We start from the raw sequence: 25,658 nt of genomic DNA on the forward strand, positions 1-25,658 counted from the left end.
AGTATATTCTGTATGTGGTAACAACTCCTGAGGTCAAAGATGAAGGGGAAAGATGTGACTGGGGGTGGGTAGTGGGCCTATACCCCATGGTTTGGGTCGTATGTGGCCTACTTAGATAGAGACCTTCATAAGACACACTGATTTGGAATCTGGAGGCAGGATAAGGCCTAAAGGCTGATTTGGAGGCCTGGACATGTAACATCTACATTGGTGAGAGTACATGTGCTCCCCCGGGGACCGCTTGAGTAGTGGGACACAACGAGTGGATAAAGGGTGCTCTAGAATGTTCCAGTATCTCCAGGGTGGAAATGACATCTGTAAGAAACACAAGCAAGAATGTTGCCTTTCTCACGTTCAGTTGCCCACAACAGTGTGCTGGGGCTTTTGGGAGACTGTGAGACGTGTGATGATATTCTTGATCTGAAGGCTAGTGGGATGCTTTCTCCCACATGCCTCTGCTTGAGAAATTTCTCTATTTTAATTTTCACTATAGTAAGTGTTGAGAGGTGGAGCCCTCTTAACCAGCTAGGCATCATGGCATAAGAAAGTCTGAGAGCTGGGTATGCTAGACAAGTTAGCATTGAGCCTAACGACAAGGATGGTGACTGAAGACTTCAGTGCCTAGGGGCACAATGCTAACCACACAGACAGAACGTTGTCTTGGTTGTAGTCCTGAGGATGCATTCAGATGGGGGAGAACGTGAAGTGACAGACATGGTTTAATAGCTAATTATGACAACTCAGGTATGAAATTACTCAGAGACCAGACTGTGGAGACAGCAGCAGGAATGACAATGACAACACAAAAGAAACATAACTGCGACTTGGTTGTTGACTAAATATGTGCCAGAGTGGAGGAGGTAGAGGAGTTCGACACAACTGAAGTTGGAACAATGCGCCCAGAGGAAAGAGGCTGGGTGCTCGCACACATCAGCTATGGGAAAAATGATCCTTGGCAGCCAGGAGAGATTTATTAGAGTAACATGATTCCATGGAAATAAAGTGAGGCCCATAAATGTAATCTAAATTTCTGCTTAGCGGCATTAAGATAGATACAATTAATTTTAATATTTAATTTAACCTAATACATAAAATATTGTAATTTCAACATTCAATTAATGTAAAATTATTAATAAATTCCTAAAATTGTCTTCTGTGTCAAGTCTTGGAAATCTGGTGTGTATTTAACCTATACAGCACATATCAATCAGATGTCCCATGTGAAGCCCTCAAAAGCCACAGGTGACTGGGGGCTGCCCCTTCTATCAGTGAGGCTTTCAACCACTTCTTGACTTGAGTCAAGATAATCAGAATCCTAGTTTTTTTTATTGTCCTGAGATTTTAATAACTTTGTTCTTTTTGAGCTCATTTCCCAGAAAGTGGTAGGTTTGTACTGAGTCATCTAAGTCTCTTACCTTTTGGTGACCCGGCTTGTGTAGGGTGTCATCACAGATGCACTAAGGAAATGATCTAAGTGGTGCTGGTTTGGTTCCCTGTTACTGAGTCCCAACCTTCCTCTCACAGGGCTCTTACTGAATGTACCTAATCAGCACAGGACACAGATTTCATCAGTGCAAGTTCTAACAGTTTGATTGGTTGAAAAAGGGTACAGCCAATGGAATATGAGGGAATGGAAATCAGCGAAGGAGGGTGGCCTATAGAAGGCAGGACAAACACAAAATAAAAGTACTGGAGATCAACTTAAAGCTCTGAGCAGAGGTCAGGCAGGGTGGTGCACGCCTTTAATCGGGAAGCAGAGGCAGGCGGATCGCTGTGAGTTCGAGGCCAGCCTGGTCTACAAAGTGAGTTCAGGACAACCAAGGCTACACAGAGAAACCTTGTCTCAAAAAACCCAAACAACAACAACAAGAACAAGAAAAAACAAAAACCTAAAAACAAAACAAACAAACAACAAAACAAAACAAAAAAACAACTGAGTACAAGTGGAACTAAGAGATTGTCTGCTGTGTCTTTTTATCCCCCGTGTTCTCAGAAGGTTTGATGTGTATTTTTATTCTTTATGCGATCCAAGCTGTCTTGTGTGGTCCATTCATTGAAGGTGGGTGTTGAGAATCTCTGCGAGGTCTTACAACATGAGGAGAATTTTTATAGAGTATCAAGGAATTTAAAATACAATAGGTGGACATCCAAGTTTTCTCAGTTCAGAGATTTCTGAGATTAAAATGTGAGATCAGTGGAGATGAGCACGCCATACTTTTCTGTCAGGGTCACAGGGCTTTGGTGAAGGAAAAATGCGGAAAAAAGAAAGATTCGACCTTGACGGTGCCTAGCAGGGTAGTGTCGTGTGCCCACTTCTCATATGCTCAAGTCATGGCAAATTAATGACTCAAGATGAAATGAGGAATAAAGATCAACAGTATTGGAGTTTCTGGGAAGGGCCATAATAAGAAATGTGTATGATGAAAGTTCCCATTTGTCTGCCCTACTCATTTGGAGTGATAGTCTACAAACGTGTTGTATTTCTGTGTTTTTAACATTCTGATGCTTGGTTCTTTTGCTTGCATAAGATTTACTCAAAGTCTGTTGAGTGAGGGGTTATGAACCCCTTAATTATTTGTTTTCTTTTGGATACGAGAATCTGGGAGTTATGGTAGCAAGTTGCTATGGCAACGGATATGTACAACTAGATGACTAAGGGAGGGGAGGTGGTGAATCTTGAGCAACGTATTTGCATGTACATTTATCGCTCGTGAAATTTAAACATCTTGCATGTGAAATATTTTCCGTTATGCACAAAAATACGAAACACATGTTTATCATTTGAATTATGGACTTCCATTGTTTATATTAAATTAGAGGAGCAGCTCATATGCTATAAAGATGATTTTATTATTAATAGTTCATTTAAACTGTATGTAGTGGCATATGCCTATGATTTCAGGACCTAGGAGATGAAGGCAGGAGGATAAATTCAGGCTACCCTTAGCTAAGCAGTGAGTCACTGTCTCAAAAAAAAAAAAGTTAATTTTAAAAGATTAAGATTGAATTTTTCCATAAAGGTGTGTGTGTGTGTGTGTGTGTGTGTGTGTGTGTGTGTGTGTGTGTGTGTGTGTGTGTATTTCACATATAAGTTGGAAAATGTCACAGATCCTCTCTTGGTTTCTATGAAGATGATACTAAGAAGTCTAACATATCAAGATCAGTTGTCATTGTCAAATTTGTGTTTCCAGCTTTGGCAATTCAAAACATTTACAGTGGTTAATTCTTTACTTCAAAGTTTTCATGGTATTGATATTGGATACTCATAAAAGATAATAAATATGGTATTTAAAAACCTAGTGTAGAATACTCTTAAAAATTAAGAACTTAGCCAGGCACAGATGTGCATGCCTTTATCCCAGCACTCTGGGAGGCAGAGGCAGGTGGCTCTCTGTGAGTTCGAGGCCAGCCTGGTCTACAAAGTGAGTCCAGGACAGCCAAGACTACACAGAGAAATGTTTTCTTGAAAAACCAAAAGGACAAAAGAAATTAAGAATTTAATTTTTAAAGATGAATTTTCAAAAACCGTGTGTGTGTGGGGGGGGATGTATTGGTGTGTAAATGTGCATGTGTGCAGGCATGAAAGCCAGAGGTCAACATTGAGTGTCTTTTTTTATTGTTTGCCTCTTTTTTCTTAAAGACAGAGTCTCTCATTGGACCCAGAGCTCATCAAATTCAGCTATTTTTGGTGGCCAGTGAGACTCTGTGATCTACCCACATCCACCTTCAAAGTGCTTGGGTTACAGATGTGTGCCTTAAGTGGGTGGGTGCTTGAGATCTGAAACAGGTCCTAGTGGTTACTTGGCAGGCAACCTAGGGATGGAGTTTTCTTCCCAGGCCTGATCAGTTTTATTTTAACTCATGTGTTTAGAGGTTTCGGAGTACTATCTGTTAGCCCTGTGGCTTTGGACCTGTGGTAACACGTTATGATGGGAAGAAATAGCAGAGTACATCTGCTTACCTCATAATGGGAGGTGGTAGAGAGAGGAAGAGGAAGGCCTTGGGTCGTACTATTTTTCTCCGGGTTATGTCCCCACAACCAAAAGACCTTTAGACTCCGTTAGAGGCTCCACTTCTTAAAGAGTCACTCCCACATGTCAATAGCAGCACAGATAACAGCCAAGCCTTTATCACATGAACCTCAAGGGAAGACTTATGCAAAACATAGCACATACTAAAAAGTAAAAAGGCTAAGTGGCATTCATTTTAATAATATATACTAACAGCCTTATGAAAGAATACGTTTTTAGAAATAAATTACTGGGCAACTTCTTTGTTATGGAACCATCATAGAGAGTTACCTAAACTTAGACAATGCAGCCTCCTACACACCTATATTATATGGTGTGACCTTTGCTCCTATGCTACAAATGTGCACAGCATGCTTCTGAAGGGAATCTCTAGACAGCTATGTCAGGATGGTAAGTACTTCTGTGTTTGACTTTATCCAAACATAAGAAGCCACCATGAAATACAGTGTGATAAGGTACATGAGGCACTGGCCAAGAAGAAAATTTGCTCCAGAAAAAGGATTGGGGGTTGCTCCAGGCAGTGAGTGAACTGGAAGGCATCACATCTCAGTGTGTAATACCTTACATACAGGGCACACTAAATTTGTAAAAAAAAATACGTAAGTATATGTATATATGCACACACATATATGCACATATGATGATTATGTGTACATGTATGTATTGTTATTCCTTCAATAATAAATTTAGTCCAGTTTAAGGTAACCTTAATAACCTTATTTACTTGGAAACTTTTTGACTTGTTTGTAATATTGTTTAGCTTAAAACAAAAATGTTACAGCTTTTTTTATATTTCTATTCTGTAAGCTTTAATCTACTTAAAAAATTATTTTTCTTAAATATTTTATTACATCTGTCTATCTGTCCGTCTATCTATCTATCTATCTATCTATCTATCTATCCATCCATCCATCCATCCATCCATCCATCCAGGGAGGGCAAAGGAGTATATGTGGAGGTCAAAGGCCATATTTTGAGAGTTGATTCGCTTCTTCCACCATACAGGCCTTGGGGATCAAATTCAGGTAGTTGGGTTTGGCAGCAAGTGCCTTTATCTGCAGAACCATCACCTTGGCCCACTTTAACCTTTTAAACTTTTTGTTGTTGTTAAAAGTAAGATACAGAGCCTACAGGGGGTCAAGGCTAAAACTATCCCTGCTAATTACCACCTTCAATCCATCACTTCCTGAGGCAGGTCTTCATGGTCAATACATGCTTGGAGCTGCCATCTTCTCTTCTAACAATGCTTTTTCTGGATCCCTCTTGAAGATCCTGTATGGGACAGCTAAGCTTACATATGGATGTACATACATTTAAGTGGATGAAATGCACTTTGAAAATAAAAACGTAATGTAGTAAATACATATACAAGGAACAAGCAATTATTGGTTTCAAGCATTATGAGCTGTGCATATTTGTATGTGACTCATAGTATAATTGATTTTTATTTTTACACTAGTACCCCATCAAAAGGAAGACTGTTGGGGCTGGTGAAATGGTTCAGCATTTACCCTGCAAATCTGACAGAAGGCCTAAGTTAAATTCCTCAGAACTGCAGGGTTGAGGCAGAAAGCTGGCACCTCCACAGGCATGCTCTCTCTCTCTCTCTCTCTCTCTCTCTCTCTCTCTCTCTCTCTCTCTCTCTCTCCCCTCTCTCACAGCCCATCCTAATAAATAAATAAATGCATATAACAAAGCATTTAAAGAGTTCCATGCTACAATTTTCTGTTGGATGTGATGTCATTGGGAAGCAGGACTTTTTTGTTTCTCTTATAATCTTACAAGGCCACTGCCACATAAAATTCTGATTTATTTCAGTTGCTGAAAATGTTACAGTGTTTACAAGGTAAAATGTGTTTATTTATAACGTATCTTATATTATCACTTTTGCACTGAGTCTTTGCAACATGGCATGGATTTTGTACTTACAGCACATGTCGATTTGCTTTGGACACTTCGCAAGATCAATACCCACCTGCTGTTTGTAGAGACCATATTGACAGTGCACCATCAGACTGTGAGAGAAAACCACTCTCTAGAGTGCTGAAGTTATTCAACATCTGACTTCTTGGCATAAAAACTTGCTTTCTTAGAAGACAAGAACTTTCCAAGTTGCAGAGGACAGAGTTTTCTGTATTAGGAGTAAACACCTGGTGTCTGCTTGGCGCCTGTGTTGCAGCAGTACCTTCACCTTTTTTTTTTTTAGGCTATTTTTAAAATTAATTTATTCAGATTATAACTAAATTGTTATCCCATTACTTATATCCCCCTATCCCTCCCTCCCTTCCTCTTTCACCCTATTCCCCTCCCCTAGGTCTATGACCAAGGGGGACCTCCTCCCCCACTATATGGTCATAGACTATGATCTGGCCGGTTTTAAAGTAGATCCTGAGAGCTCATTCAGTTCTGCTCCAGTCTCAGAAGCCAGCTGTGGGCCAAGACAAAACCCGAATATACTGTGTCCAGGTATTTTCTTGCCTATTTTTAATTGTGGGTGTCTGGGAGGCCTCAAATGTGTACCACATCGCCAACTTTTTTTTTTTTTTTTTATCTAGGATGAAATGAGGACGAAGTCTTTTTATACTTTGAGATGTTTTGATTCATTCTCCCTGGTGGTACAAAAGTTCCCCAGAACTGCCACTCTCCTGCTTCAAAGTCCATCACGAATCCCCGCCTCCAACAATGCCATCATCCTTTGACAGTGATGGCATCTATCTTACCCCAGGGGTTTCCTAGGCTTCAGAAAGAACGTTTGCTATTTGGTGCTGAGATAGGTGAAGAAGCTATCTTTTACTCTAAAGCAATTAATTTATATGACTCAATCACTTTCAAGGAGCCTAGTAACACCAATAACACGAGTGTTGTAGTCTAGGTCTTGTGAGTTATTCAGATGAAAATAAGGCCATTCACTTTTATGTTCAGGCTGCATGGGGTAAATCGAGTTTACCTTTGTTTCTATTTAATTGCTGATGACTACCCTTCTATTTTGGATCTAGACGGGGAAGTGCAGCCACGTGTCAGTAAGCCTTTGCAGGAGGGAGGGCATGTGTGTGTGTGTGTGTGTGTGTGTGTGTGTGTGCAGGGGAGAGGGGTGGCAGGAGAAGGGGGCTGGTGGGGGTGGTGGTATTAAACAATGTTCAATGACGTTCTATGATCTAAGCAATTCTTTTTCTTCTCTTGTATGTTTAACCACCCCACTCCCGCAATTGCTAAAGCTGTAACTGCAGAGATACCTCCTACAGGTCTGGTCCTTACTTCCACTACTCGGTATACATGGCCTTATCACCTGGCACAGTTGTGTCAGCTTTGTGAAGTCGTTTTTTAGGGCACAGGAAGTCTTCAGACTAGGCCACGAAAGAATGGAGTTTGTTTGGTAAAGCAGAGCTGTCAGTCCGAAGGCAAAGGTGCCCTGGACGATTTCTAGGGATCCACAGAGAGCGAGGGCTTTCACAGACCCAACAAGAGCTGAGTTGCGGTGGTGGGACAAGCCTAAAAGAACAGCAGGTGGTGTTCTCATGGCTCAGGCTAGTGAACAGGGCCATTTGGAGGAATAAATGAAGGTGGAGAGATCTAGAAAGGTGGATCTTCTGTAGGAGGCTGTAGAGAAAGCAGCTGTTGCCGTCCTACGTGTCTCTAAAGTCTCAGCCGGGCTTTGCTCTTCTCCCCCGCCCCCCAGTCCCACCCCCACAACGAGAAGCTAATCTCGGGGACCTGGTGCGGCCCGCTCGTCTTCGCCTACAAGAGGTGTCACCTCCCCGCCACCTCTCCCCTCTCCGCCCTCGGTCTCCTGCCCCGCCCTCGGGCTAGTGGCTGGCAGTGGTGCCCTTGGAGGCGCGGCAGGGGCGGGCCCTGTCCCTCGAGGCAGCCCGCCCGGCCAGTGGCAGGCGCGGCGCGCCGCCAGCCGCGGGGGGCGTGGGATGAGGAAGGCGGCGGAGGGGAGCGCCCGCTGCCACTAGAGCCAACCGCGCACTTCCTAAGGGTGTCGCGGCTGCGCTCCCCTCCCGCGCCCCGGGAACTTCAAAGCGGCCCGCGCCGCCCGGCTGCGCTCTGGGGACGCAGCCCAGCACGGCCGCCCGGGTGGCCATGACCCCAGCCTGTGGTTCCTCACTGAGCCTGGCCCTCCTGCTGGTGGCCCTGTCCGCCCAGCTCGCGGCAGGTATCGTGGGTGTCTCTTCCCTGTGTTGGTGTGGGTGGCGATGGAGGCGGTCTGCGGTGAGCATAGACGACAGAAGGTACTCTGGGCCAGTTGGCCGCCTGCGCCTGCGAAGCCAAGGGACGGCGAAACAGCAGTGGGCTGAGAGAGCGCAGGGGTGGGTGCAGCAGCGTGGGCACCTGATGTCTGGCAGCCGAATGGGGTGGGTGTACAGGTGTTTGGGACACGAAATGATCAAGGGAGGAAAGAGACAGGGACGCGGGGTTTGGAGAGCGGGGCTGAGGCGGATGATTAATTTGAGGACACTTTGCAACAGGAGGAGTAGGAGAACATTTGTAGGTGCGTGCTTGGCTGGGAGCTGGGCGGCACTACTTCTCGCTGCAGGCGCTTGGAAGTGTGCAGGTGCGCTCTGGGGGTGGCTACGTGTGGAGCCCCAGAGAGACGCACAGGGACCGGGCGCATGGTGCGGGAGGAGATGGCAACTTAATCTGCGTTTTAGGAGATGAACTATATTCCGAAGGCCGTTGGTGCCAAGAAAGTAGGAAAAGGGGGGCTTTAAGTTTGCGTGGCTTGTGAGGCACGTTGCTTTCGAGGTATGATTTTTTTACTCAGTTTCCGGAAGTGGGAATATGGCAAGCGTCCCAGCATTTATAACAGGTCTGTGCTCTGATAGGCTAAATAGAGTCCTCGACCCGAGCTATTATCCAAACGTTTCTTTTACAAGGTTTACCAGAAACTGGGGCAAATGCATCTCTGCTATTTAAAAAAAAAAAAAAAAAAAAAAAAAAAAAAAAAAGTCTGCTCTGACTAGAAACATTTAGCTCTGGAACTGTCATCCATACATTGCCCTGGGTTACAGGAAACAGGAACAGATTCCTTTCTAACTTTCTTTAAAAATTTCAGTCAGACATTAAAGACATTTGCACATAAAAAAACTAGTGTTTTTCCATAAAGCAGTACTTTGTCCGAAGCTGATTTTGATGCTTTTTTTTTTTTTCAGATGACAATCTGTTTGACATTAATAGCTATACTCAGGGTGGGTAGTTTTCCTCGTGGTGACATGTGCAGGAGAATGTTTTGAATAGTAGGATTGCTGTCATGTACAGATTTCAGATGGCCTGAGAGAATTACCAAGCACAATATTCAAGTTAAAAAGCGATAATTGGAAAGAATTAAGCTATAAAATTGGAGGATGAAAACATTCTGGCCATCGTTAGAAAAGCAGTTACTCTAATGCATCCAGGAAGATGATGGGAAGGTTAGAGTTTAGAAAATTCATCTATGGGAATGAAATCCTCCTAGCAAGTGGATGAGCACTTTGCTAACCTGTGACACTGAATGTCTGTTTTTGACAACTGACTAGAATTGCCACCCCAAACTATTAAACATCAAAGACATTCTTCCAAGCATCACAGTTTTGATTGGCTGCCCACGATCCTTTCTCTCTAGGTTCACCCAGTTACACTTTTTATTTGGGAAAATATTTTAAAAAACAGAACAATTATACTTTTTATGTATGTTTGAGAGATGTGGTTTGTTCGACAATAGAAACTAAGGCACATCAACATAATAAAGCTGTCCCCCATGTTTTTGACAAGGCATGTAATTTTTGACACTAAAATGCAATATATAGGCATTATGATATATATATTCTAGTTAAATTTGATTGCTTTCTTAAAAACAGATGCCAGAAAATTCATAATATGGAACTAATGTGTCAAAATGATGGCAAATTTGTTAAAGTTGAACTTTTGTGACCAATTTTCCTTCCCAATGCAATTATTTTTCAGATTTTTTTTTTTAAAGGAAACTTGTAGTCTATTTGTGTCCCATAAAAGCAGTGCTGTTATCTACATTATTTGTTCCAGGCTTTATGCAATTCTTTGATGATTTTATTTATTTATTCATTCTTATTTTATGTGTATGTGTGCGTGCGTGTGTGTGCGCGCATGCCTGCTTGCACATGTACGTGTGCCATGTGCTTGCCTGGTGCCTAAAGAGGGCAGAAGAGCATGTTGGATCCCTGTTGTGGTTAATTTAAATGGTAAGCCTAATAAACGTTTATTATCAGGATATAATTACTATGGCGGTATTCTCTAACCTGCTATCAATCAAATAAAGACACCTGTTGTATTTTTAGAACAGGCTTTTACCTGGAGCATGGCAGATAGTAACCTTCTAAAGTAACTTTACCTCCCAGCCCCATCTCAGGCTGCCTCCCATCCATGATCCCTTGTTGATGTTCTCCATCTCCTCCATCCCACCCTGACCCAGCAATGTGCTCCTTGCCTGTGCTGACCCATAGTTCTGGTCTGTTTCCTTCCTTCCTCCTCCTCCTCCTCCTCTTCCTCCTCTTCTTCCTCCTTCTCTTCTCCTTCATGGTCCTTTGTCCTCAGCCTGCAAACCCCAAACCCTGCCTCCCTTTCTTCTGTAAAATCCCAAGCTTCAGCATTTTTTATTAACCGATCACTTTAAATTAGGTGAAGCAAGGTTTACACAAGAGGGACAGGTATGGGAGAGAATGTGCTCATCTGAGCAGGGACCAGATCTTGGGGGCCAGTAACTAGCATTAGAATACATAGCAAATGATGATACTGAGTGAGTTAACTCAGAAGCAGAAAGACTCACATGGTATATACTCACTTATAATTGGGCATTAGCCCAAAAGACATGTCCCATGAAAGTCTTCACTTACCAGGAGATTGGAATAGATGTGAGGACATCCTCCTGGGACTCTAGGTAAAAGAAGTATAGGATATGGGGAAATAGAAGGATCCAGAGGGTCCTAGAAACCTACAAGAAGAACATTGGATGGGTGGATCAGGGCCCATAGGGGTCTGCTCAAACTATTACACTAACCAAGGACAATACAAGCAGTAAACATCAAAACCCTACTCTGATCTAGCCAATGGACAGGACATTCTCCACAGTTATGTGGAGAGTGGAGACTGACTCTGACATGAACTCTGGTGCCCCATATTTGACCACCTCTCTTTGGTGGGGAGGCCTGGTGACACTCAAAGAAAGAATAAGCAGGCTGCCAAGATGAGACTTGATAGCCTATGACCATATAGTGGGGGAGGATGTCCCCCTCAGTCATAGACCTAGGGGAGGGGGATAGGGTGAAAGAGGGAGGGAAGAAGGGAGAAATGGAAGAATACAAGTTATAATCTGAATAAATTAATTAAATAAAAATAAAAATTAAAAAAAGAATACATAGCATCAGATCAATCCCTAACAGATCCCCTAGAATTTGGGTGTGAGCCACTATGGGGGTGCTGGAAATGAACCCGAGTCCTCTGTAAGAGCAGCCTGTGGTGTTAGCCACTAAACTATGCCTCCAGGCTCTCTTTGGTGTTTTGATAGCAGAATTCTAGGTAGTTTCCTCCTCACCATTTAAGTTGTATTTCTCACATGATTTATAGATTCTGTTCATAGATCATGTCATTAATCCTACTGACCATTGACACATGTGTACTTGACATGCTTGGCGCGTTATATAGGAAGGTGTTTTTGACATGATGACGTAGTGAAACCGTGTGACGGAGAAACCAGCTTCTAAAGTGGCCCCGATGAGTACCAGGTCTAGAGCCCTGAGTGTCTGAGAACATGGCAAAGTAGCAGGCCCTTTCTGCTTTGGCTGACCCTCTCCAGCATCTCTGTCACCTTTGAGGTGGCTCTAAGTAACAGAAAAGTCGATTGTTCCTCTGAGAATTTCAGACTCCCAACCGCTGGCTGGATCTTGGGAAAATGACTCACTGATCTGTATGGGTTATTTCAAAGGGCTTCTGGTTATGTGGCTCTTAAATGCCTTGTTGTTTGATAAGATGAGGTCTCCCAGCCTTCACAACACTCCCTGCTCATAGCCGCCCCCCAACACACACAAAAAGAATGTGCTGGAAACGTCCTATGATTCTCCACTCTGGGCTGCACCAGGATCCTGCTGAGTTACACCTTGCATATTTTCTTCTGATGTCATGACACTCCTCTGTCCTTTGGTCAGTAAAGATTTATTGAGACCCAGGAAGTTCTGTGGCACTGCTCTAGAGGGACGGAGCAAAGTGTCTCCTTTAATAACTGCTGTGGGGCTGAGGGCATCAGGTGACAAGGGATTTCCCCACAAGCACCAGCTAGCAGTTCACAGAAGTTCTCAGAGGGGCTTCTGGGAGCTTACAAATGCAAAGGCTCTTGCCACCTCTGCCCTTCTTTAGGCACAGTCATTCATTGGTTAGTGGGTACAAGTGTGGCAAGAGCCTCTCTGGTGCCAGGGAAGAGATATCTCTGGCTGAGAAGAAACTGTGTGGGCACCCTTGGGGTTATTTCTTCATCATTTGAACTCTCTAAGGCTTTTCTTTAGCCTCCAACTAACAGGGATTCAAAGCCATGGTTCCTTGGATTCATTTGAGTTATGCAAAAAAAAAAAAAAAAAAACCCAACAAAACAAAACAAAACAACAATAACAACAACAAAAACCCAAGACTTTGAAGAGACAGAACACAGGACACTAGGTAAGATATTGTTTGACTCAAACAATGGACCTGCCATGGGTGGGGCAGACTGCAGGGGAATCTACTCAAGGGAGAGAACATGGCAGCTGAAGATGGCAGGAGCTAACCTGTGGATTAGCGGGTTATTATTCAGTTGTGGTTTAAATGCCTATTAGGTACTAAAGTGGAGTTCTTAAGAAAGAAATTGATTTCAGAGGCCTGGAGTTCAGAGGATGTGCCATTTGTGGATAATTAAAGAAAAAAAAGTCAGGCTCTCAAACAGAGTAAACAAAGCACAGACCTGGTTAAATTGAATTTCAGGTAAATAATGAATACATTTTTAGTCTTTATGTGTCACCAAAACAGCACAGGACGTGTGTGTGTGTGTGTGTGTGTGTGTGTGTGTGTGTGTGTGTGTGTGTGTGTGTGTGTGTATTTCATTATTAGGGTTTGTGGTGGGGCATGCCTTTAATCCCAGCACTCAGGAGGCAGAAGCAGGCAGGTCTATGAGTCTGAGGCTAGCCTAGTCTACAAAATGAGTTCTAGGACAGGCAGGGCTACACAGAGAAACTACAAATAAACCAAACAATTTCTCTATAAATTAAAGTTGACTGGGAACTCTCTGACTTTAGCTGGCAGTGCAACAGTGCAGACCTATTTTCTGTGTCAGGTCTCTTTTGTTCTGGCTCTGTCTCTGTCCCAGGTTGCATCTCAGGATAGGTCACTGTGAGCTCTTTGAACAGGAAGTTCCCCTGCTTCTGCGTGGCCCACAGATGGTTCTAGCTTTTTCCAATGTGATTTTGAGTATCTCAACAAAAGAACTTATGCAGAGGAGATAAACATAACTCAGGTGACTGTTACATCAAAACAGTTGGTTTCACCAGAATTTGTAGCCCTTTGAAAGTGGTTGTTTATAGATACCATTTGAGGGTATTTTCCTTTTGAATAGTCTTTTGATGTTGTTTTCTCTTTTAGGAGAAATTCTTCTAGGCATACTTACTTTTCTCAGTAGTACTTGTCTCACTTATTGCAAACAAGAAAGTTAGGGGTTGGGGAGCGGGGCAAGGTCATGATGAGGGAGCCTGCTAAGCCCTGTAGGACCGACTCTGTCCAACACAATTTGTGGTTTGGGGCCATGATTGCAAGTCTTTTGGGAAAGGAGCCAGAATAAAAAAATAGCAGCCAGAGGCTATTTGGCTTTTGCTCCACCTATGACTGCTGTCACTAGATAAAGATTGACATCTTCTTCATGAAGGCACACTTGTGCACATGGATTCTTAAGTCCTGGACACCCTCTCACATATAGAAGTATCTTACTGTAGTAAACAATGAAGTGAATTTTTCAACTACCGACGATAAACTAAAGCAACAGAGCAAAATTTCTAAGAACAAAGTGCATGACACGCCACAGTTTGTTGCTTCGTCTCTGAGGTTTCTGTTGGGTCTTTCTGCTGCTTTGGCTTCTGGTATATTAAGATCCCCTTTCCCCCTGCAGTAATCAAAACTTCAGAGTTTATCTTTATTTTAAGATAATGTGATGTGTTTATAATAATATACAAGGGACACTTTTATTACCTATGATACCCAAATATGATCTTGGCTCACGTGCTTTCCCTTGGCTAAATGGGGAGGGTTAGGAAAGGGAGCTGCGTGTGGCAGGAAAAAGGCTTTTTGTTTCCTGGTGCTTTGGCCCCCAACTTCATGGCAGAACTCCAATATAGTCTACTTTTCTAAATGCTTAACAACTCAATAGTCAGTGATTCAATGAAGGAGTCATGTGTGGGCACGGATAAACCAAGGCCATCAAATATTTGACAAACAGACACTATGGAAGAGGCAGATTAAGTACTGCAGGCCTTTCTCCTTCCATTAGTGCAGCTCTTGGCATGTGAGTGTGTGTGTGTGTGTGTGTGTGTGTGTGTGTGTGTGTGAGAGAGAGAGAGACAGAGACAGAGAGAGAGACAGAGAGAGACAGAGAGAGAGACAGAGAGACAGAGACAGAGAGAGACAGAGACAGAGAGAGACAGAGACAGAGAGAGACAGAGAGACAGAGAGACAGAGAGAGAGAGAACAATGATGTGAAATAAAGAACAGGCACTGGATCCATGGCTAGAGATACAGACTATCTTCCACGCGGAAGCATCACTTACTTGTCTTGTACTCTTGTACTCAGAAAGAAGATAGAAGGAAAATCCACGACACTGAATTCTGTACCTTTCTTATTTTTGAGAGTTGGATCTCAAAGTATGAGGGCTACCTGTTCCCTAGAATGTGAGCAATACAAATGCCTACTTTCCTTTAGGGGTTTCAGTAAGAAGGAAAGGGGAGAGGAAGATGGGTAGGAGTGTGAAACAGGCCTAGGAAGTCTATTTCGGCCCAAGCCCACTTCCGTTCTTGGACCTTCTGAGCTTCAGTGCTCTGATTGGCTAGAGAAATTCTACTTGTTCTGAGTCTTCACTTTTCCCCCTCTACAATCACTTACCTTTTCTGTTATTCTCTTCTGTCTTTCTGAGAGTAGGCATACCAAGATATTGTCTCTTTAGAGTCGTTTTAAATTAACCTCTCAAGAATTCACGAGTGAATCATCTAGCATGACTCAAGAGCTTGCTTATTATTTTTTAAAACAATTTAAAAATTGCAATGACTTATACGTCCCAAATTAGAGCAATCTCGTTTTTCATTAAACTTTTCACATAGAAATATCATTAGAATGCCCACATTTTGAAAGTGAAACGTACCCCCCCACACACACATACCCCAGTCTGTTTTGTCATCTTAATATCATGGTTAGGACCATGATAGGTACCAATCTCTGTGTGCTGATTAAAAGTTTTGAACAACTTTGTGATCGATTTAAATAAAGATTTTTTTTTTTTTTTTTTGGTCAAAAATAGGACAAGACAAAATCTAGTCCATCAGGGCCTGGGAAATGGTAATTCTACTGCAAAATGTTTCATACACGCAGGCTTATCCAAGAGAGATGGTAATTGAGTGAGTGGTAATCCAGATTAGAATGGTTTTTTAACAAAACAGGCTGTTTTAAAGCAGAGCCAGAATATATTAAAAAGTATTAACTCATCACATCTCAGAGTTCTATCTGGTGACACTTTCCTGGCCTGTTCTCCTAGATGTGTGTGTGTGTGTTTTTTCTCTTTTCTACCACCCCCATTATCACTCTTCAAGAGTAAAAATTCAACTCTGAACATTTGCCTGCTCTCAGAGTTATAGTAAGGCTGCGTTCTCACTTAAACTCCACTTACAGTCTGCAGTCTGCATTTCCAGGAAATAGACAATGTACTAACCCTGGAAGATTGATAGAACAGTAGCAGAATTAGAAGATGCCTTGTATGATAATAAACGTGTACGTGAATGAAATTACTTTTTAAGAAGCCTTCCTCAGGGCTGGTCTCTAGCTATGTTTTACTAGAAGGCCTTGCTTTTTCACAGAGTGCAGCAAGTTGACTTCAGTGAAACCAGTGGACTCTTTACAAAGAGTTGAGAGTTGTGGGTTGTTGGTGGCACTCACCTTTAACCCCAGCACTTGAGAGGCAGAGGCAGAGGCAGGCAGATCTCTGTCAGTCCGAGGCCAGCCTGATCTACAGCGTTAGTTCTGGGACATCAAGGGCAGACACACAGGAAAGCCTGTCTTGGGGAAAAAAAGAAAAGAAAAACAGAAAAGAAAAAAAAAAAAAAAAGAAGAGTTGAGAACTGTGAATCAAGCTGAAGTCAGTTTTGTGTTTTGTCACCAGCATAGAGGTTTTGTTTTTTGTTTTGTTTTGTTTTTGTTTTGTATAGTTCATCACCTGCCACCTTGCTAGGGTGCTCCTATTTTGTATTTCTGACATGGGGAATTCGAACTCCATCTCTTTTTACCTTGGTGAATTTGACTAGAAGTCTATCAATTTTATTGATTTATTTCAAATGTATAACTCTTGGTTTTATTGATTTGTTTTTCACTTCAGTCCCATGCCTGTCTTCACTATTTTCTCTTGCTACTTACTTTGGGTTGGCTTATTTATTTTCTTGAAATGGTACCTTAGATCAGGTGTTGGCAGCTTTTCCCCCAAAGGATCCAGTAGCACATGCAATTCTGGCTTTGGGATCCATGTCTTAAGTCTCTGTTGCAATTCTCTAATTCATAATTTGTGGCAATAAAAAGCACCCACAGACAATGCATAAATGGATAGGTGTTGCTGCATTTTAACAAAACTTTATTTATAAATGGCCCAAGACTATAGGGTCATAATTTGCTGATGCTTTCTTCACTCATTCACTTATGACCTTTGCTCTTTTCTGACGTACATATTTGAGGTTCTTTTTTCTTTCTTTCTTTTTTTTTAAATTAATTTATTCTTGTTATATCTCAATGGTTATCCCATCCCTTGTATCCTCCCATTCTTCCCTCCCATTTTCCCCTTATTCCCCTCCCCTATGACTGTTCCTGAGGGGGATTTCCTCCCCCTGAGGTTCTAAGTTTCCAGTGCTACAGCTGCTTCAGCCCATCCACACAGTACAATCTGTTGTGCTTATATCTTGATTGAATTCCAAATATTTCCTCATTTTGCTCGGTAATTTTGTGGGGCCAATATAGAATATAGATGTCTGTAGTTTAATTAGAAATTTTAAAGAATTAAATTCTAATTTAACTTCATTGTTGGTTTTTAAAAAACCCACAACTTGTATGGTTTCAATTATTTTGAGTTGGCATTTGTTTTATAGCTCAGCATGTGTCTGACTTAGTGGGTGTGCAAGAAACTACTCTGTTCAGCATGGACTTGCTGTTCTGTGAATACCTGTTGGCTCCGGCTGCTTGACACTGATATTCACATTTGTTTATCTTAATGAATTTTTTGTCTCATCCTCCATCAACTAATAAAGGAGTGTGGAATTCTTTAATTTACCTGTGAATTTGTTCTGGCTTTCCCAGATTTTGCTTTCTGGATTTCAGGGTTTTGTTTTGCTTTGTTTTCTTTCTTTTTTCTTTTTTAATTTCATCTATGAACACACAGGATTATTATGTCTTCTTTCCAAAGGTATTTAAGTTTTATGTTTATGGGTGTCCTGCCAGTGTTTGTCTTCATGGACCATATGTGGGCCTGATGCCCATAGAGGCCAGACGAGGCCATCAGATCACTTGGCACTGGAGTTATGAATGATTGTGAACCACCATGTGGGTGCCGGCAATTGAACCCAGGTTATCTGGAAGAGTAGCCAATACTCTTAATCATGGAGCTGTCTTTTTAAATACACATTGTGAAATTTGCTTTATCTATGAAGATATTTATTAAAATGATACATTGCTTTTCATCACTTGTAATAATGTTATTTGCTTGGAAGTTTCTCCTGTCAACATAGTCCTTTTAGTATTCTTTTAGTCAATATTTTTGGATCTATTAAAAATATTAGGATAGCTATTATAACCTCCTAGGTCCAAGGCAAGTGTCTGTGTTTTACATATTTTCCATTTTCTTATTATCTTACATATGGCTTTGTATATAAGTTGGCTTTTTTTGTAGCAAGCATATATCTGAGTCTTTCTCATAGACCACTATCTACTTGCCTTTTAACTGGGGTGTAGAGGACATAGACATTGAACGTATATATCAGTATGGTTGCACTTAAAGCTGTATTTTTTTTTATAGCAGCTGGAGCCATTTTTATAACTTCTTATTTCCTTTCTTTCTTTGCCTTCAACTGGTATATTGGACCAAGTACAGGTATTACATATTATTTCCACTATTAATTTATAAGTCACATCTTGCTTTGGCTATTGCTTGGAAATTTTTACATCCATCTTTAAACTATCATAGTTTAAGAACTTCACCAAAGACTTCAGCTCTCTCTGTCTTTGTGATGTTAATGCCATCCTATTTCTAAAGATCCTATAAACTACTGAATATATTCACTTATTGTGGCTTTAAACATTTAATTATGTTTAAATAAATTAATGAAATGAGCAGCGGTCTCCATTTATCTGTCTACTTATCTTTGCCAGTGTTCTTTATTATTATTTTTTAATCAATCAACTGGATTATTTTTTGTTTTAGTCTGAACAATTTCCTTCCCTATCGTTTGGTAGTGTACTTTGATGGCAATGGATTCTAGCTTGCCTTTATTTTTACAAAGTTTTATTTTACTTTCCCTTCCCCCTCCAGCTTATTACCTGAGTTTTCACTCTTAAGATATCAAAACTTAAGTAGCTTTGTAGTTATTGCTTACCTACTTTCTAACCCCATTTTTATTCTAGGTTGTTTTGTTATTTTTGCTAACCGATTTGTTCACCCTTCTTTCTAAGTAACTTATAGACGGTAGCATGACCCCTTCTAAATACTTCAGGATGTGTATTATGCAGAGTTCAGTATTTGTTCACATTTTTCTCCTGTGATTAAATATTTATATATGATATTCTTGTGTATTCATTTTTAGAAATGCAGTCACCTAGTCTTTAAAAGATATTAATGATTTACTTCACCATGGTGGACTGCCTCATGTCCCCTCCCAGTCATTCCTTGATGCCAGACTCCCAAAGACATCTGTTATCTTATTTTTTTCTGTACCCGAGTTTTGGTTTTTAAAACTCTGCTTTGTAACTACCAGTTAGTTTGTTGGTAGTGTTGTTCAAATTGTGAATATTTTTACTGAGAGAATTGTGTTAAAGCTTTCCCATTATGTTGAGTATTTGTCTGATTTTTCTTTAGTTCCTTCATTATTTTTATTATTATTATTATTATTATTATTATTATTATTATTATTATTATTATTATTATTATTATGTTTGTGTGGGGTGTGCACTCATGCACCATGGATTGTAAGTGGAGGTCAGTGGACAACTTGTGGGAGTTGGTTGGTTCTCTCTGGGTCCTGATAAAACTCAGGCTGTTAGATGACAGCACACACCTTTGTTCACTCTGCCATCATTTTGCCTGGCTTTAGTTTTGTCAACTTATTTTCTGTAATTTTGAAATTCTTTTAGTTGTACATACATGCATTCAATATTTATGTCTCCTTGATGGACTGCCCATTTTCTTATTGTAAGATAGCTTCCTTTATGTGGCTCAGTGGTAGAGTCTCCCAGTAATATTGTCTTGATGTCTACACACAGCCGTGATAAAGTCAAGATGTTCAATGTTTGTGTATATTACTTTCGCCACCATTTTACTTACAACTTCTCTGTGGTTTTATCATAGCTGTGAACTCTGTGAGCTACGACAGTTGTGCATCCTTCAGCATGCACTTGGTTCTTGATTTTAACCCTTTGGCAAGTGAATCTTTCTGATTTTAATTAGAGTGGTTAGCCCATTGCCACTTAGCATACTAACTGACCTAGGTATCAATCATTCTGTCTTTCTTTGTTGTTTCTCTTTTTCTTTTTTTGTGGAGGTGATACTATTTTTTAATGTTTCAGTTTTAGCCAATGATTTCTCAGTTCTACCTTTTAGTTATTTTTGTGTGTGTGTGTGTGGTTGTTGTGATTCTGTTCCATCTTAACTTGATGTTCATTCTCAGTCAATACGCTGATCCTTCCCACTCACATCTCACGTTCACACATCCATCTTCTACTTCAAACATCCCTCTTCACCCCAACAGATCCCACTTGAAACGCAAAGACCTTATGATGGCATGGCTAAATTTATACAGAGTATATTTACATCAACTAAAATAATTTTGTGAAACAGATTTAGATATGATGCCGATGGTATAAATAGCATATAGATATTTAAGATAAGGGCAGTGAAAGTCTATGGTGAAAAATGGATGAGCTGATGTAATAGTTCAGCAGAAATAGTAGACGTGAAGAACAGGAGGCAGTATTTTTGATGTGCTAATCAGCAGATTTGACACAGTTAAAGAAAGTATCATAAACTTGAAGACAGAAATTTCCATAAACTGATACAATTGTACTAATTTTTAAGTAATTATAGTAAAACAAAAGGTATCAAGGGATAGAGAAGAAAAGGTACCAAGAAGCAGAACAGGACACCCAATTTGCAAGGCAGGACTCAGTATCACACATGTGCAAATGAAATTGAAGGAATATTGGTTAATATTTTCTCAGATGTAATGAAAGACTTCAAATTACTAATCACAGAAACTCAGAAAACCAAAGAGAATGACAAGTGTCTCTCCTCCCTTAACCTAAACCATTAGGTGTCTCATATTTTAATTGGTGGGACTCAGAACAATCTGAGTAAAATAAAACACGCAGAAGAATTATTATGCATCATAATCAGAAACTACGAAAAGCAAAACAACAACAACAACCAAGTCATATATAATTTTAGCAAGCAAGTAAAAAGATCTTTCATTCTGCTGTGGTTCTGAAATAACCCACAAAACTTTGTACCCAGCTGGTGGTGCTATTGCAGGGAGATTGGATGATGAAGATACTTAGCTAGTGAATGGATTAAAGCCTTGATGGGTTCATAATTGAATGGATTATTGGGATGTGTTGAAACCATGAAGGGATATTATGAGTGGATGAAGTGGACCATAGGCGTGTGTTGTTGAAAGGCTTGTGCTTTTTCTGGCTTTGTTCATTCTCTCTTCCTGGCAGACAAGAACAGCCCTGCCTTTCTGCCATGTTTTTGCCTTTGCAGTAGACCTAAACAGTGAATCCAAATGACTATGAACAAAAACCTCTGAAATGACGAGAAAAGTAAACCATTCCTCATTTAAGTGGGTTATATTATTAGTATACATAACCAACGGACATCTCGGAAATTGGGATGTTACAAGGGCAAATTCCACAATAATAAAAGGTGACGTTCACCATGAAGATATGACAGTCTTCAAGGTATATGTGCTCAACTGTGGACCTTCAAATGCATGAAGCAACATTGACAGAATTGAAAGGGGAAACACAGAAACCTAGGATGCTCAAAGTGTCGGCATAACTAATCTCGAAATGAAGCACAGCTCAGCATTAGTAACATATGATGTTATCTTCTAAAACAGAGAAGAAATTAAAAAATTAAACAAATAAATAGAATTCATTGTTCACAGACCTTTTCTCTATCAAGTTTTTGTGTTTTAAAGACAAAATAAATATTATATCAGATAGAATATCGATATGTACCAACAAATAAAGATCTACAGAAATAATAAAACATAATATAACATACATTTTTCTTAAATGTAAGTCACTCAGTCTTTCACGCAAAAATAGCAGCAAGTCTCTGTGAATTTAAGCACTCCATAGGTAAATGTATGGTAGCGTTAGATCAGATAGGAAAGGGAACTCGGAGTTTAAAAATTTACATTTTCTAAACCACATGTGAAATGTTGCAATATTATTTGAGCATATGCTAAGTTTAGTGTACTGTGAATTAGAATGTAGTCTGTTTACACTGATAACTTAAAATATTTTAAAGGAAATATAAATAAAGAACCACTAATGCAAACAAATACAATAAAAAATACTGAACTAATCAAATGCTGGAGGTCAAATAAGGCAGCTAAATGTATCCTGACACACTACTAATTGAGAATATGTTCTGGCCCATAAATCTGTGATATAATCATTACACTTAATTCTGATTTAAAAATTTTTAAAGGTCAAGTAGCCAATCTATAACCACTAGACTAATAAACTCTAAATGCTAGTAAACTTTTTTTACTTTTTGCACTCATTATTAGATGATAATAAAGTTATATAATCAGAAATAAACAGAAGACACCAACACCAGATATAAATGGAGAAATCAATTAGCAAGATGTTAGCTCTTAATTCAGTCATATCAGCAACCATTAAGTGTAAATGGTTAAAATAAAACAATTAAAGATTGAGAGCATCAGTGTATAAAAGTGCAATATCAGCTGTTTATTTTCTATAAAATCCTCTCTGAATATAAGAAATACACTTTAATATAAAAAACAAATAGGTTTAAAGTGTGGGGGAAACTTGTTTCATATGAATACTAATCATAAGAAAGCTGAAGTAGCTATGTAACACATACTGTACACTTGATTAACTGGGATGTTACAAAGGCCAATTCCATAGTAAAGAAGGGATATATTTGTCAAGATGGTGTAACAATCTTAAATGTGTGTGGACCCAGCTGTAGCACTTCAAAGGGCAGGAAAGCACTGATAGAATTAAAGGAGGGTGCACACAAACCCACAATTCTCAAAATTTTCTATCAAAGAAGACTTCACCTCCCAAATTTTGGGAAGATGTTTGTTCTCTATAAATGCTTCCAATACAGAAGTGTCAAAAGTGCTTTCTACTTATAGAACCAATATTACTAGAAGCTAAAACAAAAGAAAATGACAGACACTTCTTTCTCATGAAAATGCAAGGTCTTAACTATCAAGGTTTATGACAGTATAATAATAGGACACTAAGCTATAATCAAGTGGGGTTTAGCCTGGAAATGAACTGTCTGGTGCTACATTAAAAAATAATATTGTGAATTACCATTTTGGTAGACTATAGAAGAAAAACTATGTGATGTCAATAAAATAGCTAAACCCCAGATGACAGTGCTTAACTCCTAAACACTACTGAGAGAATTTAAAGAGGTAGATAAATAAAGCTATACGCTGTATTTCCATAATGTGTGGCTTGTTATAAAAGAGTTTTTTTGATGAGAGAGGTGCTCTGTATGTAGCTAAACTAGTCATGCCCTGTTTCAGCCTTGCAGGTGCTGAGACTATGGGTGTGAACCACTAGGCCTGGCTGTCCACATCATTAATATGTTAGCTAACCCTAGATTGTTGCATAGATTTAACATAATCCTGGTCATATCCTAAACAAAATCCTAGCTGGAATTTTTACAGAATTTGCAAGATTGGTTTTTCTAACATTCATATAAAGATAGCGGAGCCTCATCTTAGCCACTTTTCTACTGCTTTGATAAAATGCCATGACCAAAGACAACTTACAGAGCAGTGAGTTTCAGAGGGTGCGTCTTTGACCAGCTCATCAGTGAGCAAGGCAGCAGGCATGCACTGGATGCCCGAGGGTCAGTAGAGGGAGTGGAGATAAACCACTCTGGAGATGCTTTCAGGGAACAACATCGGCTTTATTTCATGGGAGCCTTTTGGCTGTGACTGGTTAGCACATATCCACGGATTGGATAACAAGTGCTCATACCACCAGGGTCTCTGTGTGGAAGAAGGACATTAAAGGAGCAGTGGAGACTGTAGACCCATTGGCAAGCCAGCTATCCGCTGCTGATGCTACTTGAGAATTCAGTATTTTGACTTCAGGAGCATGGGAGGCTGGGCATCAGGTCATGCCTTCATTTTCTCCTACAGAGCACAAAGTAGCTGAGAGTTTACATCTGATACACAAGATTGGGACACAACAGAGATAACTGGGACTAGCAAGGGCTTTTGAAGCCTCAAAGACTACTCGCAATGATACTCTTCCTCCGATAAGGCCACGCCTTCTAATCCTTCCCAAATAATTCTGGGGAATAAGCATCCAAATATATGAGGTTATTCAAAGTGCCACAATATCTAATTTTTAAGGGAAGAACAAAGTTGAAGCATTTATAGCCAAATTCAAGGCTTCAAAATATATAATAAAGGCTGACAGAGGTGCTGTTCAGTAGTAGGTCACTTGCCTATGTGTGGCCCTGGGTGTGATCCCAGCACTGTAAGAACAAACAACAAAGTACAATATTTAAGAATGCGTAATTGAGCCAGGTGTGGTGGTGCATGCCTGTAATCCCAACACTCAGGAAGGCAGAGGCAGGTGGATCTCTGTGAGTTTGAGGCCAACCTGGTCTGCAAAATAAGTCCAGGACAGCAAAGCCTACAAAGAGAAACCCTGTCTCAAGGAAAAAAAATAGAATGTGTAATTGGCTAGAGGAGAGGTAGATCTTCACATACATGTCAGTTGTCTTATGTTAAGAGTTAAGAGTAGACATATAATTTAATGGAGGGTCTTCTTGGATGTATCCATGGATATAATCATCTATACTGATCCTATATGACCTTATTTGACTCCCAGGACCCAAATGGTCATAGGAGAGAACAGACTTCAGCAAACTGTCCTCTGACTTCACACACACACACACACACACACACACACACACACACACACACACACACACAGTGAATATATAAATATAATATAATGTTTCTTAAAGAAGATAAGTTAATGAAAAAAAGATTAAAAGCCAAACAAACAATGCTGGGTATCAGTAAACCAAACCAAACCAAACCAAATCCTCAAAGCATGCTTTATGTGTAAAGGTGTCAGAATACATCAAGGTTATAACAATCAAATCTGAACTATAGACAAACTTAAAAAAACACTGATGCCTTCCAGCCTTAGCACAGGCAATAGTCTTAGAGTTATAAAAGTACCATCCACTAAAAAAATCATATGTCATGCAAATTAAATATGTAGTCACTTGGTAAAGCACTTGTATTTAGCATATATATATATCACAATTTAATAGGTCACAGTCCAATAAGAACTTTCCTAAAGATATAAATAGCTAGAATTTTCATATATTATTAATTAGAATATAAAATGTTACAACTGCTTTAGAAAACATTTTTATAATTTATATAAATATTCACTTTCCATACAGTATAGCAATTCCACTGTCTTATATTTGGCCCAGAGAAAGAGAACTTGTTTCATATGAAGATCTTTATGTTAATGCTTGTTGTAAAAATTTTTAATCCATAACAACCAGGAGAAAAATCAGATATCCTTTAACTATTGAGTGAATAAAGAGACACATACATTCACAAAAAACCCAAGGCCTTCAAGGTGTAAAACACTTGAGGCAATGTGAAAACAGTCTTTGAAGGTTGCATTCACTTGGTGTTGTGGAGAAGGCAGACATGGGACCAGAACATATCATCACTTGCCAGAAGCTATGCAGAAAGATGCATTATTTTGAAGGAATGAGGAGATCTGTGGAGAGAGAGGATTGAAATGTACCCTAGAAGGGATGAGTGCTCCAAATGTGAATTCCATCCCCATATACCCGACTCTCCTTCCTAAGTGAGGGTGCATATAAA

General features: G+C 40.1%; 1 protein-coding gene across 1 annotated transcript in view; it reads left to right on the top strand.

Moving 5' to 3' along the window:
* Positions 1-7,978: 7,978 nt before the first annotated feature.
* Acvr1c (activin A receptor type 1C) overlaps positions 7,979-25,658 on the top strand; it is a 76,407-nt gene continuing 58,727 nt past the window's right edge. Inside the window, exon 1 of the mRNA XM_051166579.1 lies at positions 7,979-8,187. Within this exon, the coding sequence (XP_051022536.1) occupies positions 8,115-8,187 (73 nt within the window). The 5' untranslated portion in view covers positions 7,979-8,114. The remainder of the gene's footprint in view (positions 8,188-25,658) is intronic.

This window comes from Acomys russatus, chromosome 24 (assembly GCF_903995435.1).
Source record: "Acomys russatus chromosome 24, mAcoRus1.1, whole genome shotgun sequence".
NCBI classification, from domain to species: domain Eukaryota; kingdom Metazoa; phylum Chordata; class Mammalia; order Rodentia; family Muridae; genus Acomys; species Acomys russatus.